The following is a 16,284-nucleotide window of genomic DNA, read 5'->3' as shown; positions in this document are numbered from 1 at the left end:
ATACAACATATATTGCTCGATTCTCGGAGCAAGCATTCCTGGAAATTTTCTTCCATTCAACACAGAATAGCTATGCAATGTAGACCTTTTCACAAAACCTTTCTTCTGAAACCATGTTGACACATCTCTCGTCTACATGTTTATCACCCACTAACTCAATCTCAAACCTCGGATATAATGATTCCAATACATGCAATAGACATGGCACTGCAATTGACGTGCAATAGCTTGTACAATATACCTATCCCATAACTTGAAAGGACAACAATGTACCGAATATAATTCTCACTACGGTAGGAGTTCGAAACACGCAAGGTAGGGACATAATAACAAGCATAATAGGTTGGCCGAGAGATTTGGAATGCAATCATAAGACCATGTCGTTTCTATAGGTTGGTCCAAAATGTGAGGTCCCTTCTTCTCACCTTGGATCATTAGGCATTTGCTCACATACAACTTTTGACATCATTTCTCTAAGAAGCTATCCACTTTATAAAAACATCTAAACTACACACATTTCCACATACAACATATTGATATACATAGCTCTCCCACCATCAACATACTCTCTCTCTCTCTCTCTCTCTCTCTCTCTCTCTAAGAAGCCACAAATTCAAAGGTGACCCCATTGTTTGTTTTTTTATTGGCATCAAAAATCAAAAGGGAACAAATTTCTATGCTAGAAAATGACTGCATTTTTTTTACATCCAAGTTTTTTGAGGGTCACAAATGATTTTTCCACACACACACTCTCTCTCTATATGCATCAAGGAGAGGCAGACATCCACTCTCTACAAGAACATTTACCATGGAAAATGAGAACCTAACATGCACACACTAGAGATGGCATGGCATCCACTCTCTAGAATGCAGAATATAAGAGAAACCAACCTAACATCAACATGCACTCTCCCTACTACAACCTGACTGACATCTGCTCTCTAGACTTAGGGTGGCATGGGGACATCCACTCTCTAGCTAGGCTAGGGTTGCATGGAACATCTACTCTCTAGACTAGGTTTGCATGGCACATCTACTCTCTAGAGTTAGGGTGGCATGGGGACATCCACTCTCAAGCTAGGCTAGGGTTGCATGGAACATCCACTCTCTAGGTAGGCTAGGGTGGCATGGAACATCCACTCTCTACCTAGGCTAGGGTGGCATGGAACATCCACTCTCTACCTAGGCTAGGGTGGCATGGGACATCTACTCTCTAGACTATATGTGGCATGGCACATCCACTCTCTAGACTAGGGTTGCATGGGGGCATCCACTCTCTAGCTACACATCCATGGAGAAGCTCCTCTGGCACGTGTAGGATTCAATGCCTCTTGAGCTCAAGGAGAGGTTAATGGCGCACTTACAGATCAGTGCAGAGTGATGGGAGAATATGCCAAGAGTAGTAACCTTCCCCATTATAGTAATAGAGACACCCATCTCCAATATACCAGAATTAGAAGAAGACAGTGATGGTGGTGATGATGATGAAGTATCACCATAGCTCCTCATTGTTTGGGCTGAGAACCCACCATCTTCTCCACCACCACCACTTCCTTGTTCGAAATTACTCAGAGAAACAGAGAGAATGGCGACGGATTTTGAAGCAATGGTTCCTTGAGGAACAGAGGAGAAACCCACTTCTTGCACGTAGTTGTCATCATAATACAATCTTGCTTTGCTCCCTTGCTGTATCACGAAATTTGCTCGGTTAGGGTTTTGTATGGAGATTTGTAGGTTTAGGGTTAGGTTGAGAGTGGATATGGTGGAAGAAGATGAAGGAGACGCAACCGAATAATGGGGTATGTAAAGAGAGAGAAGTTGCATTGTGGGTATTTGAACTTGTGGGTCTTTAGGTTTGAAGAGAGAGTAGTAGAGAACTGATAGGACGACGATGATGGAGATTAGGGTTAGGGTTAGGGTAATGCAGATGAATTGTTTCTGCTTTTGTCTTGACTTGTAGCTTCCTTTCTCTCCTTTGCCCATTGCAGTGGATAGATGGAAGGATGAAGCAGAAGAAGAAGAAGAAGAAGAAGAAGAAGAGATGAATCAAAGAGTTGGATGAAGAATGAAGAATGAAGAAGAAGAAGAAGAAGAATCAATAGCTATGGAGGACAGAGAACAGAGAGGGGGGGGGGCATTAAAGTCAGTTTAGTAGGTATTGTCAGGGGATTAAGACATATTGATTTGATTTGAGAGAGAGATAAAGAAGTCAAGACACAAAAACCAAAAAACCACTTAACCTAAGCAAAACCCTAAAACCACTTAACCTAAGCAAAAACCCTAAAACCACTTAACTTTAGCAAAACTCTCTCTGGTTTTAGGGAGAGGTCTAGGGGGTCAATGTGTGTATGGAGAATGGGGGCATTTCTTGGGACTTGGTTGGGTAGATGATGTGTTGGATGGGCATTTTAGAAGTTAATGCTAAAATGTCTTGTGAAGGGCATTTCAGGAATTATGCAAAACCCTAGAGGCTAATAATAGGTTTTTATGGGTTGCCAGATTGAATTGAAACATGAACATTCTCCGATCTCGTCCCCTCAAGCAGAAACATGGAAGAGTGGAAATTGTGGTTGGAGAGAGGGAACACTGTAAAGATTTTATGTCCGAATCAATCAATCGGGTGAGTCTGTCCAAAGATTCCATTTGGACATTCAATAGATGAATGGATTGATCAATTTTTACTTTGAAATGCCTCCGGAAACATATCATTACATTAATCTACTCCATACCATGCATTCGTACATCTCACAATCCAAAATATTAGTATGTTCGCTTTTGACGACAACATTGTGTTTACAAAAACAACATGTTCTTCTAATGTTGGGTCGCTTCTTCTTATTTTTTATTTTAAATTTGATCTCATTTTAATGTTTTCTTTGTGAATCTGAACCCTCCAAAGATCGTAGCTGGATTCCACTTGTTTTGGGCTTGCAACCCTCTACTAATTTACACGTTTTTTCATGTGTTACATCAATCCATACCCTCGATTCGTCCTCTTGATTTGTGCATACGGAACTGACCTTTCGATGTTTACACATTTTCTTTTGTATTAATCCACATTCTTGAACAAAATCTGACATAGATGTAATATGTAGTAAGTAGAACCAAGTCCACTTGTTTTCCTTGAACAAACGATCATAAATGTTTAATTAGGATTTTTGAGACTGTCAAATAGGGTGTGACTCCCACTTGTAAGCTAGTCCTAGATCATCACTGTGGTATGCCTTCATGGTTAAAAAGCATGGCCACATGCTAGATGGATTGGAATTTGGCATGCATGGGATAGTACTTCTCTAGAATTGGCACCAAGTATACGTATCATCCATTTTCTAATGTAGTGGTGGTGGTGTTCTTGTTCAACATAAAAAATAGTTTCTCGTAGCTTCTTATAGGAGTTTTTTCGAGGATTCACCATGATTTACCTCAAACTTCTCTAGAGAGAGACATCAAAGGGAGACAATCACCGTCAATTTGAATTCGAAGTGAGGTTCCATGGAGAAGTTTCTGCTGAAACATGTGGGTGTATACGCCAATTATCAATGGTCAAGCAAAACTATGGTAGAACATCCCTTGAGTATCCCCAAGAGGGGGAGGGTGGGGCATCTTTGATATTCTTCCATTTTTGGACTTGGTGCGAGGTATCACATTACAAGAACAAATACATGTTCCAAGGTGTAATTTTTATGCATTTCAACCAAGATTCCCTTACAAGAGCACTAACTCGTATATTTCAAAAAGTCTTCTGTGGGCAAAAACTTTTGTGGAACAAACCCTCTGAAAGACATACCATATTATCAAATATTTTACTGTTAGGAACAAGATAACAACGAAGTAGCATGTGACCTCGGGAAATTCAAAACTGATTTCATTTAATGATAAGAAAAACGTGTACGATGGACATTTACAACACTTTGATATTCAAGAAAACTAGAAAAGTTTGTCTCCATAATTTCTTTAAAACACAGGGCTCGAGATGTAGTTGTTTTTCTTCTTATTTGGAATGCGAAACACATAAGATTGTTGGAATATAAGGTTTTGTTAGCACGTTAGAATGTTGCGATGCATTGTTATAACTTATCCCTATATTCTTAAACTAGAGCCAAAAGAATTTGACTGACCTAATTTATGTTGTTTGTGCGTGGGCTTGTATTCATTCTTACTAAGTAAAGAATTAACTCAATTTCGCCGATGATTAATTGTTTGCATTTAGATAAGGACCTCACCATTTTGTTCAATGGAGGTTTCCGGGAGAAGCCGCCCTTGAAATATCGTCCTCAAATATTACTAATCCATATGAATCTCCTTGATTTCTTAGAGAAAATAATCAAGATGGAGTAAGAATAACATCAAAGTGTAAAAAATTGTTGCACTAAGGATGAAAGCATTTTACTTCACACTCACAATGATAAACACTATATATCACACTCACCCCTCCATGTAAACAAAAGACTAAAAAGGTTGAGGAGCCACTCCACAATAAGCTTAAGCTTAAGCTTTAAAAAGTCACTTTGAGTTGCAAGTTCAAGGGTAGAACAATTTTAAATAGCAGACAATGCCAATTTATTCAAATACATGAGAATCATAACACATAGAGTCCACCAAGAACACATTAAAAAACATTCCATAGACAACCTCATAACACATTCATCCACCGATATATGTACACATCACATAAATTCATTTAAACAAACTCTTTAAACCTATAACTACTCAAAATCCTCATACAATATAAAGATATTTCAAACCTCGGTACCATGTAAAACCATAAAAAGGAAACAGCATAGCATGGAAACCTTGTCAAATAACCATATGACATATAAAAACATTCAAATACCACATAAGCTCATATAATCCCATTCAAAGTACACATCATAGCATATCAAGACACTAAAAAAGAAGGTCATATCGAGCAAGAGGATGTTGCAGATGCTCTTTCTCTCGACATGGTCTAATGCAAAAAACAACTATACCCCTGAATCCACAAACGCCGACTAGTAAAACTGAGATATATTATATGAAAATTTTTAAGTAGTAATATGATTTGATATATTTGGAAGGGCGTGTGCTTGAAGGTATTTCAAAATGTGACAGAAAGGTTTGCTCATACAATTATCAAGATTTGGATAGAGTTTGTGCATAACCTAAGAGGTTATTTGGATAACACTAAATGGGCAGAATTACAACAATGTTTGGAGTTTCATGCTAAACAGGACAAATGTATATTTTAGAGGTGATTTTTTGACAAGGGGGAGTGGTTTTACTCTATGGAAAATAATTTATTAAAGTCAATAATTATAACTTAACCTTGGTAAAAAAAAACGGGGGTAATTACTTATATGTACATATTTCGTGTATAACCTTACGACGTTTCTTAATACTAATGTAGTATCTTTTCTTGGAAACAAGAAGTAGAAGCTCATATCACATACCAATATTTTGGAGGATTTGGATTATGGAAAGGAGACCAGTACCCGATCAACTTGGAATCTTGGAGAACTGTGTTGGAAAGGGTGGGTTCAAGCTTAGATAAAATATGTGCCTTTTTTTTAGTATTATGGGATGATAGGTGCATGCACTATAATGAACTTGACAACAAATGGATGGAGAGTCTCTTAATAAAAAGGTACACCTATTCAAGGGGACTGGGAAAATGTATAAATATGAAGCCTAGCTACCTTCATAGACAAATTATGTCAGAAGACTAAAGTCGTGAAATACCAGTTGAGCACGTGAGGCTTTCAATAACTTTACCTTCATAGACCAATTATGTCAGAAGACTAGCTTGAGGGTAGTCGAGAGGAACGAGTTCCTCTATCCAATAACTTTACCTTTACTTCAATTTGGTTTTTTGTTCAGAAAGAGGTGGTTAACAATGTTTTTGGAAGTCTTTTGGTTTCCTTCCATCTATAATTTAAATGTTGTAGCCGATTTGGCTTTTCCTAACTAATGGAAGGATATTCTTTTAGGGAAAAAATGGTTGTTAGCAATGTTAGATCATAGATGATGAGACTATATGACTATGCATGCTTTCCCCCAAACAAGTTCAGGAGTCGGAGTATCATACATTGATACAATGCTCCACCTTTCATCATATTCGACTATGCTTCCCACACACCTTCAACCCAACCCAATCCTTTCATGTATTACGGCATTCATTGGTAAACTTATTGAACAACAAGAGTTGCTACTCACTCTCACATGTATTACATGAAAAATTTATAATTTTGGTCTCATAGGTCATCTTTAACCTTTAAGGATGATAATAAATTCTATCTATCTATAACTCAGATTGCATGTGAAACACGTTGTCATAAAGATCACTATCGTGTGTCACAATTGCACCTTAGCTTCACGACAACATAAAAGAAAAATCTTAGTTTATGCATGTATGTGAGATATCTTCACAATGCGTCAATAGATTCCTCAATGAATGAGGTTTTTTCCACAATGCTAATGTATTGTGATTTGGGAAAGATGTGAAGACTCAATTTTCACACATTATATAACATACGTTACACCAACCTACAAAACCATCTTCTTCTATAAATAGGGAAACCCACCCAATAACACATGCTAGATAGGTGTGGACGTCCTAACTATCCATTTTATAAACATTTTATTAAATTGTATTGTCTTGGTTATCAATTGTGGAGTGTGGATCGCACACGTTTATTAGGGATAAAGTGGTTTACATTTGTGGGAGCTTTACTAATTTTGCTGATTTTGCCACTCTCAATGTTCACGAACTTTACATGATTGTTGCAATTAAGAATGCATGTTGTGACTTTGAGTGAAATTTGTGCAAGGATTATGTTAGTCTAAAAGTGGTCCATATAATGGAAGGGGAAAGAAAGATCATGCCATACATGGGTAGCATGATCACTTATTTGTACTCTACCAATATTTGGTGGCACAACAAATTTAAATCTATATGAACATGTGGTGGCTCAAATATTCTCTTTTCTTAAGGTTATGTTTGAGAGAGAATAACCATAGACAGAAAATTTCACTTACGTTATTGAGAAAAAAGGTATCATTTTTGCTAGTGATATCTCATCTTTTGGGATGGGAACATAAGCATTCTCTTATACCCTACTTTAGCCATATGGCACACTTGGGCTTGGTTAATGTACACGATTCCACGTTGGGAACCCAAAGAAAAATAGTGGCTTTTTGAACAAGTAGGACAAGGTTTCAAATCCCTAGAAATTACCTTGCTATATGGTCTCTGTTGCTTGAAATGCCAACTTTGAAATATCCAATTCCAAATTTGACCAAGGTTACAAATGAGGTAGATTGGTATAGAATGAGGAATCACAAGATTGATGGGGGCAATCTACAGTACAAATGGGGTGACAATCATTCCTTGTTGTAATAATCGGTTCATGGTAGTGAGGTTGGCAAAGGAGGGATTAGGAATTTGTACGTGGGCCATGCCTCATGTACATCAATTGCATTGATCTTTATCACATGGGAGTGTATATGTCCATAACGATGTATCTAGAGATGAGGGATGACATGGGAACCTCAATAGACCACTTGAACTTGACCCCGCTATTGTTAGAACATCAATATAGATTTGAGCACAAAGTTTGTCATCAACTTATTGTAATGCATATCTTAATAAATACAACATTGTACTAGATTGTCATCTCTTGCTCCAAACATAACATTAGCACCACGAACCCATTATTTATCAAAACAATGTACATGGGGAATGCATATGTGATGCAAAACCAAGAACCCTGAAATCAATCATTGACACATTTCAAATTATCCATGTTGGTTCACTCATATAAGATACTTGAAATGCCTTGTCACCATTCAAAAATCCCTCTCAACTAGCATTATGGACAAGGTTGTTAGAATAAAATTCTCATCCGAGGTAGACTTCTTTATGCATCATTTGAAGGGGGATGATGTACACGGCCGCAAGTCATGGCACATTCCCCACCACCAACACAATAAATGCTATGATGTTGAAGCATGCTCATCATCAACAGATGGGTTCTTGTGAAATTGTGTCAACATTGCTCATTGAATAATATATATTGTGTAATTAGTCTCATAATTAGTGGTAAGTTGTGATTTGTTCAAGCAATGTGGAGAATGCAGAGGCCGAAACTTCACTTACCAAAATACACTCAACTATGTAGATGTACGTCAACGACCTCGAGAATGCAAACCTCACTAAAACACAATAATTCGGACATAACACACTTACAATGCATGTGCATGACACATGCCTCGAGATGCTCAACTCACTTCACGTATGCAACAAGACATGGGGCGCGAGACCACATACAAAGTTGACGAGGATGTGCTTACAATGCACTCCAATAGTAGTAGGAACAAAGCATGAGAAGAAAAAGAAGAAGAAGAAGAAATGCAGATTGCATGAGACTTGGGACTTGGGATCTGAGGATGCTAGAGTCCATGCGGGACTGGCATGCAGGGTAGAGTCTACAATATGTGGTCGTAATGTGTTCTCATAAGCATCACAGACACACACACACACACACACAACAAACAAAATGAAAGATATGTATACGGGATGTGATCGTAATGTGTTCGCATAAGCATGACACACACACACACAAACAAACAAACAAAATGAAAGGCACCTGCATCTCCATCTGCATCGCACGAGACTTGAACTGGGGAACAAAAACTAGAAGGCTTTAGTTAGCTTCAAAATCCATGGTATCCCATTCATACATATTACATATACATATCCGTATATACAGAATTGGGCAAGCGCACACAAAATTGCCCATCTATCTGAGAGATAAAACTCAGAGCCACATACATACATACATACCGGATAAGGTAAGGATTCAGGATGACAAACAAAGGCTAGAAGGTTTTAGTTGGCTTCAAAATCCATGGTATGCCATTTATGTATGTCTGTACATATACATGTGCACACAAAACTGCCCATCTATATGACAGACAAAGCTCAGAGGCACATACATACATACATATTGGATAAGGTAAGGATTCAGAATAACAAACAAAGGCTAGAAGGTTTTAGTTGGCTTCAAAATCCATGGTATGCCATTTATGTATGTCTGTACATATACATATACATATACATATACATATACATATACATATACATATACATATACATATACATATACATATATACATCTACATGTACATATACATATACATGTGCATATACATATACATGTGCATATACATATACATGTGCATGTACATATACATTATACATATACATATACATATACGTATACATATACGTATACATATACGTATACATATACATATACGTATACATATACGTATACATATACATATACGTATACATATACAGTCTTACAGAATTGGGTAGCAGAGAAGCTGCCTATCTATCTACATATGTATGTATGTATGTATGTATGTATGTATGTATCTGACAGACAGATTTAGAGGTAGCTCGCTAGCTAGCTACTGGACAAGGATTCAGAAGGATGTGTGCTTTATCGCCCTCAGATAAAGCGACGGACCCTGCACAGAGACAGCGAGAAAGGAAGAAGCTCTTGACTGCATAGACCGGGTGCCAGGTTCTCAATTTTCTGGGCGTATTATCTATCCCCCATTGTTTGTTTTTTTAGCTGAGATCTCGGAGACGTCGTCAGAGAGACAATGAAGAGATCTTCATTCCTTCTGATTAAGAGAGCTGCCAACAGTTATAGGGCTGTGCCCTCAGCACCTCGTTCTTCTAGAAGCTTCCTCAGACCCTTCTCTTCTTCTTCTTCTTCTTCTTCTTCTTCGGCAACTCCATGGTCTCCTCCTCTCACTCTTGATAACATCAATCCAGTGGTATGTACACACACACACACACACACACACACACACACACATACACACACACACACACACTCTCTCTCTCTCTCTCTCTCTGTATCCTCTATTCTCTACTCTATACTTTCTCAAGTGCTTAGTTCTAATTTGAAATTGCTCTGTAGTTTGCTCAATTTTTTGTTGCCGTTGTCGAGAGCTATGTCCTTAAGACATAATACTTCAAGCTAAGAATGGGGTCGACAATTCGCTGTCTTTTCATTCCTTAGCAATGCTGATCCTATTCCACTTTTAACAATCAATAATAGTTTTTGGCATGTGGGTATTTATCCATTTTGATGATTTTAGCATGTTGTTGCTCATGCATGGAGGCATCTTTGATTTGATGATTTTAACAAATGGGTACTTGATGATGATTTTATCATGTGGCATTCATTTTGTGAGCCATATTGAATGATTTTTAGCATTGGGTACTCATTCTTGGAGATATATTTGATGACTTCAACATGTGGGTACTCATTGATGAAGACATATTTAATGGTTTTAATGTTTCAGAATGGGCTCTGCATTAGCTCATTCACATCCATTCTCGAAGGCCGATTTGTAACATATCATCTGAATGCAGATATTGTATTTGAAATCACAGATTTAGATCCAGAAACGAACTTGTTGATTAACGCACTCATTTAATTGTTAACAGGTATTTTCGTGTGAATATGCTGTACGCGGAGAGATTGTGGCGCATGCAGAGGTGCACCTGAGATATATAATCATTTTCTTAATTAGAGAGTCATTCTGAATAGTTTCCTGTTAACTATCTACTGTACAAGTCAGTTCACTTTGGTTGTTTACGAACATGACAGAGGTTGCAACACACATTAAAAACAAATCCATCCTCTCTTCCTTTCGATGAGGTACAAAAACATTCTTTTACATTGAGATAAAGTATATGTGATGATGCATGCAGAGAAGATGCCTTGATCAATTCCTGTGGAATATCTAACACAATGAATGCGACTGATGGAATATGCAATTTTGGTTTAAATAGATCATTTACTGCAATATTGGAAACCCTCAATCTCTGGGACAACAGCCAATCACATTTTTCCGAGAGGTTCGTTATGGATGCTCTTCCCAAGCGGAAGTTTTAAGGTCATTATAAATTATTGAATGGTGCAAGAATTCATGTTAAACAATGCTTGGATGAGGTCATTTTTATTAAGTCTAATTATTCTTGCATGGATATATGGCATACCAGCTCCAAATCCGGAAATTTATTGTGTGGGTTAGAGATGCCCCTTTTATGCCTTATTAGTTCCAAATATGTATCACATATTCAGACATAATGCAATTTTAGTGTAAGTTCAAACATGGATTTGATGAGAGATGTGGATAAGGTCATTGGCTAACACATATTGATGTGAATGAATCTAGATTCTACTTTAATTCCTCAATATTGAAGCAATGATTTTCAAGTGTAGTAACTACATCAATGTAATCTTTTGACTATGCCTTTTTTTCATAAGAATCAGTGAAAAATTGATGACCATGCAGGTGCTAGCTATATGTGATTATCCTGGTTTACTTGACAAGGACGAGACTCATGGTATTTTCAGGTGTGGTTTTTACAATAACACAGCTGACTTAATTCGGAAATGTCTCTTTTATTTAACTCACTTTAAGAATCTTAAATGAATAGTTGATCTTTTGACTTTGATCACCATTACCATTGCCATCACCATTTTTCTGATTTTGCAGTTCAGATTCCATTAGTAGAGCTGAGAGTATAATTGCCGCCATACCTGGAAGGGCAACTGGAGCATACAGCCATAGCAAGGTGTTCTTCTTTTCTTGAACCATATGACATGCTAACAGAAAGTCAATAGTAGCATCTTACCTTAAGGCGCTCAAAACATTCTTCAGTTTCACCTAAAGTGGATGTAGCCTTACATCACGGAAATCTTATTTTGTACTGATTAGAATCTTGTTCTCTAATTCCATTGGATTTCTCTAGCACTAAACATATTTCATAACTTCCAGGGTATTAAATCACTGAGAGCTACCATTGCAGAAGGCATTGAACAGCGTGATGGATACCCTGCAGATCCTGAAGATATATTCCTTACAGATGGAGCTAGCCCTGCTGTGAGATAGTTTCTTTCTTAAGAGAAGTTTTTTAAATGTTGTGCTGGTTATTTTTAGATGACCGTGAATGTAATTCAGGAAATATTCTTTCCAGGTCCATACAATTATGAAACTCGCAATTACCAATTCTTATGATGGCATTTTATGCCCAATCCCACAATATCCTTTATACTCTGCAACAATCAGTCTCCATCATGGATCCCTGGTGAGCTAAAAGCATATCATTCAGGTTATAAAACAATGGTTAACCTTCACTTCCCCGTAAGTATTTTGAGATACTGGTACTATTTTTTACTTAAAACCTGAAACAATAAACTCAAGGGTTCAGTCTCAAATTTTAAGAAAAGGTATCTTTGATTGTTGGAAAAAAAGAAAATATTCCATTGAGATTCATGAAATTAATTCCAGATTCAATTTTTATTGAGGTTTTCACAGTTTCCGTTAAGCATTCAAATATCTATGAATGAGCACATACATTCTCTTAACATATTGCTCCAGTAAAGCTAAAATATTAACATATTGCTCTTCAAATATTGAAATTTATGAAACTAATTCAAGGATTCACTCTTATATTAAGGTTCCCACAGTATCTGTTGAGCATTTGAATATTTATGAATGAGCACGTACATTCTCTTATATCTCTCTAGTAAAGCTAAAATTATTAACAAATTGCCCTTTAACACATTGAATTCATGGACGTTAAGTTCAGGATTCATTCTTCTATCGAGATTCCCACGTTTTTTGTTTAGCATTTGAATATCTATGGATGAGCACATTCATTCTCTTAATGTATTGCTCTAATAAAGCTAAAAATGATCTATTTATTTATTTAGTTTCATATATTTTGATTCTACTTTATTATTCTTGAATTATTACACAAGAAAAGGCAGAACTATTTTATTCAATAGGTGGCATATTATCTGAACGAAAGCACAGGATGGGGTCTTGAGGTTTCTGAATTGAAGTTAAGACTCGATGCTGCATTTGCAGCAGGTATTAATGTTAGGGCACTTGTTGTGATTAACCCTGGGAATCCTACTGGACAGGTAACTAATAACATTATGTGGGTAGTCTAAGCTTTATTAAACATTGTAAGCCATCTAGGTTGATGCTTGATCGTTTCGTGTACAGGTGCTTACAGAAGAGAATCAAAGGGAGATTGTACAATTTTGTAAGGATGAGCACTTGCTTCTACTTGCCGATGAAGTTAGCTCTTGATAGCCTTTATTATATATGAAACTTCCTTTGTTCTTGATCTTAATGACATGAAAGGTTGTTTGTTTCTAATTAACCAGTTTATTTTATTTAATGAAGTCCTGTTGATGTTCTCTATTTGCAGGTTTATCAAGAAAATATCTATGCAGAGCATAAAAGCTTCACTTCATTCAAAAAGATTGTTAGAAGCATGGGATTAACGGAGAAGGATTTTAGTCTCATTTCATTTCATTCAGTCTCTAAAGGTTTTAATTCCCTTCAGTTGGTATTAGATTGTTAAATTTTACTTATATTACGATAATATTGGATATAAGGAGAATTTGATTCTATTGAAACTGCCCAAAATGCTTACTCGATGGATTGGGGTTGAGGTGAGTATTTAACAGTATTCTTTCATTCTTGGAGAGTGACTGTGTAACTGAATTCACATTTAGTGTAAATCACGTAACGACGTTTTCGTAATGGATAATATGTTCATAGAGAGTGCTTTGTATATTGTCGTATGCTTCTTGGGGATTTGTGATGTAGTTGAATTTCGATTTTTCCAGACTCTACATGAATCCTGCTCTGCCCCTCTCCTATGCAAAGAAATGAGGTCTTGCATAAGTGAGAATTGAGATTAAGATAGAAAATTAAGCTGATGCAGCATGTAATATTTTTAGTGGAATGGCTATCACAATTCAAAAGTTTGCTTTTCATTTCCCATTTAGAGATTGGAATTGTTGAGTTTTTTTCCTTTCCCTTGGTTATATATGTTTGATTATGTTTCATTCATATATGCTCTATGATTTGTCCACATATGGTCAGGTTATTATGGTGAATGTGGCCGAAGAGGTGGCTACATGGAAGTGACTGGCCTAGATGCAGACATCAAAGATCAGATATATAAACTGGCATCTGTAAATCTTTGTTCAAATATATCTGGTCAGATATTGATGAGTCTTGTGATGAATCCTCCAAAGGTAATGTAGTATTATTGTATATGTTAAAATTTAATATACTTATACCATGTAAACATGAAATCTGATAATAACCTCGTCTTTTTTGCTCATAAGCTACCAAACAAGAAAATTTCAAAATTTTACTAAATTGACTCCGTAAAGCTTAGAATGAAAAAATGTTATCGAAAGAATTATATTCACGAAACATTTAATCTGATGATTCGTTATGGTTACTTGGGTAAGCATGTAATTTATTTGGAAGTATAATAATTAGCTCCACATTTTGACAGTTACACCTTTGAAAACAAAACATGTGTAGGGAACTTAGTTGCCAATATTGATAAAATGATCTTGTAACCTACAATAACTTCTGATTTACTTGATTCAGATGCTTCAGTGGCAAATCCATGCTGGATATCAATTTATTACCTTTTGTGAAAATGTTCAAAGTTTAGTTCTTATGAAGTAAATGTATATTCTGGTTTTGTCTGGTTCAGTGGCTAGCATAAGTCTGGCTTTAAAATCAATGGATATTTGATGTTGGCATATTTGCAGGTTGGAGATGAATCATATGATCAATTCATTAATGAACGCGAGGAAATTCTTCTGTCATTAGCTAGGAGAGCCAAGGTATTCCAAAAACAATCACATATGATGCTCTGTAGTGTGTTACCACCACAATCACATATGATGCTCTGAACTCATCTCTCTCTCATACATGTTTAGATGCTAGCAGAAGCTTTGAACAACTTAGAAGGTGTGAGCTGCAATGAAGCTGAAGGGGCCATGTATTTATTTCCTCGTATAGAGTTACCTAGCAGGGCAATAACTGCTGCAAAATCTGCTGGAATGGTCCCAGACACTTTCTATTGTCGGCGCCTGCTTGATGGAACAGGCATCGTTGTTGTACCTGGTTCAGGTTTCGGCCAGGCAAGGATAAATCCTTCATATGCAGGCAGATAGATGTCGATTAAATGGGGAAAACACCAACACACTGCCCTAATGTTTTTGCATATTTAATTATGATTTATCTGTTACTAATTCAGCTTAATTAGTGATCTAAATGCTTTGTTCTGCACTTGATTCAGAATAATTAGTTCAGAGCAATAGTTTTAATTAGTTAATGATGAAAGATTAATAAGTCTGCAGTTATTTTAGTTCTAGTTGTTTCCAAGGTAAAGCTTATTGCTCCTTAGTGATTAACAAGCTAGTGTCTGACTAATTAATCTGATTATTAATTGCTAGTTATTGTGGTACCAAAAAATAAAAGGTATCAGGGTAGACCAGAAAAAGTTGGGTTTATGCTTATGGTTTTCTCTAGATTTTAATAATTCTATTGATACTAATTGCAGGTACCAGGAACTTGGCATTTCCGAATGACCATCTTGCCACCAGAGTCGAAGATGCCGGACATTGTGTCACGATTGACTTCATTCCATGAGAGATTCATGGAGGAGTTTAGGGACTAATCTTCTTCCATGTAGCACGAGATATCCTTAACGCAGTAAAGGTAGACTTTGGGAGTGGGATTCAGTTCAGTTGGAGTTCTCTATTTTGTTCTTTTGCGGTGAGGATATATACAAAAGAAAATAAAAGAGTTGCATCCCAAAGACAAGAGACCAGTGCATCAAGTGCGTTATGCTTGAGGTTCAAGAATAATGGATTATTTTTCAGATAAAAAGACAACAAAAGACTTGTATTCTCCATCATACACTATGTTTAGTTTGTAAAGACGTAAATGTGGATGGAGGGTCATATAATCAAAACAATGAACCATAAGAGCCTTTGGATGAATAATAATTTATTCTTTGCTTATATTATTACAACAGCAACATAAAAGGCATTCTCACTATGAAATCGAATTTCTTTGAAATGTTGTTTTGCATTTTGCATAAGGGTTATTCACATCACATGTGCATGGTTTCAACTCACTTTATCAGAATATGGGTTCTAACATATTTTTATGAAGTGTACCGTAATGTATAACTAGGTAGTATTGGAAATTGGGTTTCTGCATATATAAATTTACCATATAATACATTTCTCATCAATGAATACGAGTTAGGGGGAACTACCACTTCAAAAGGTTGGAGAATACAACTTGGTTTTCATATATTCTAAATATCTAGTAATCAAAGATTAAAATGCAAGCAATGACAGAACCACTCACTAATAC

At 36.5% G+C, this 16,284-nt stretch overlaps 2 protein-coding genes across 4 annotated transcripts; one reads left to right on the top strand and one right to left on the bottom strand.

The window, feature by feature from the left end:
• Positions 1-748: 748 nt before the first annotated feature.
• On the bottom strand, positions 749-2,164 carry LOC147859968 (uncharacterized). Of its 2 annotated transcripts, none has more exons than XM_087324195.1 (2): positions 1,275-2,164; positions 749-978 (listed from the first exon to the last, which is right to left on the bottom strand). In XM_087324195.1, the coding sequence occupies exon 1, from the start codon at positions 1,981-1,983 to the stop codon at positions 1,282-1,284; it is 702 nt and encodes a 233-aa protein (XP_087180321.1). In that variant the 5' UTR covers positions 1,984-2,164; the 3' UTR covers positions 749-978; positions 1,275-1,281. The 2 variants fall into 2 exon arrangements, with proteins under 2 accessions (XP_087180321.1, XP_087180322.1); XM_087324196.1 differs by lacking the exon at positions 749-978 and adding an exon at positions 1,167-1,182.
• A 7,451-nt stretch (positions 2,165-9,615) lies between these two features.
• LOC147859967 (alanine aminotransferase 2-like) lies at positions 9,616-15,924 on the top strand. Of its 2 annotated transcripts, XM_087324485.1 has the most exons (15): positions 9,616-9,828; positions 10,508-10,558; positions 10,671-10,721; positions 10,856-10,921; positions 11,362-11,423; positions 11,566-11,644; positions 11,848-11,952; positions 12,047-12,157; positions 12,861-12,998; positions 13,084-13,158; positions 13,292-13,412; positions 13,975-14,129; positions 14,664-14,738; positions 14,835-15,038; positions 15,461-15,924. In XM_087324485.1, exons 1-15 carry the CDS (start codon positions 9,652-9,654, stop codon positions 15,575-15,577), a joined length of 1,587 nt encoding a protein of 528 aa, XP_087180611.1. In that variant the 5' UTR covers positions 9,616-9,651; the 3' UTR covers positions 15,578-15,924. The 2 variants fall into 2 exon arrangements, with proteins under 2 accessions (XP_087180611.1, XP_087180612.1); XM_087324486.1 differs by lacking the exon at positions 15,461-15,924 and having other exon boundaries at positions 14,845-14,989.
• The last annotated feature ends 360 nt before the right edge of the window (positions 15,925-16,284 follow it).

The sequence above is a fragment of the Azolla caroliniana genome, unplaced genomic scaffold (assembly GCF_043228905.1).
Source record: "Azolla caroliniana isolate FFs.n. ecotype wild unplaced genomic scaffold, voAzoCaro1.0.p SCAF_9, whole genome shotgun sequence".
NCBI lineage: Eukaryota > Viridiplantae > Streptophyta > Polypodiopsida > Salviniales > Salviniaceae > Azolla > Azolla caroliniana.
Note: the sequence above shows the minus strand (reverse complement) of the source record. Positions and strands in the feature narration are given on the sequence as shown.

Coding starts and splice junctions, on each gene's coding strand:
- LOC147859967 (XM_087324485.1), top strand. CDS start 9,652: ATGAAGAGATCTTCATTCCTTCTGATTAAGAGAGCTGCCAACAGTTAT. Junction 10,922..11,361: donor CAATCACATTTTTCCGAGAG/GTTCGTTATGGA, acceptor ATGACCATGCAG/GTGCTAGCTATATGTGATTA. Junction 12,999..13,083: donor CTGGGAATCCTACTGGACAG/GTAACTAATAAC, acceptor TTTCGTGTACAG/GTGCTTACAGAAGAGAATCA.
- LOC147859968 (XM_087324195.1), bottom strand. CDS start 1,983: ATGGGCAAAGGAGAGAAAGGAAGCTACAAGTCAAGACAAAAGCAGAAA.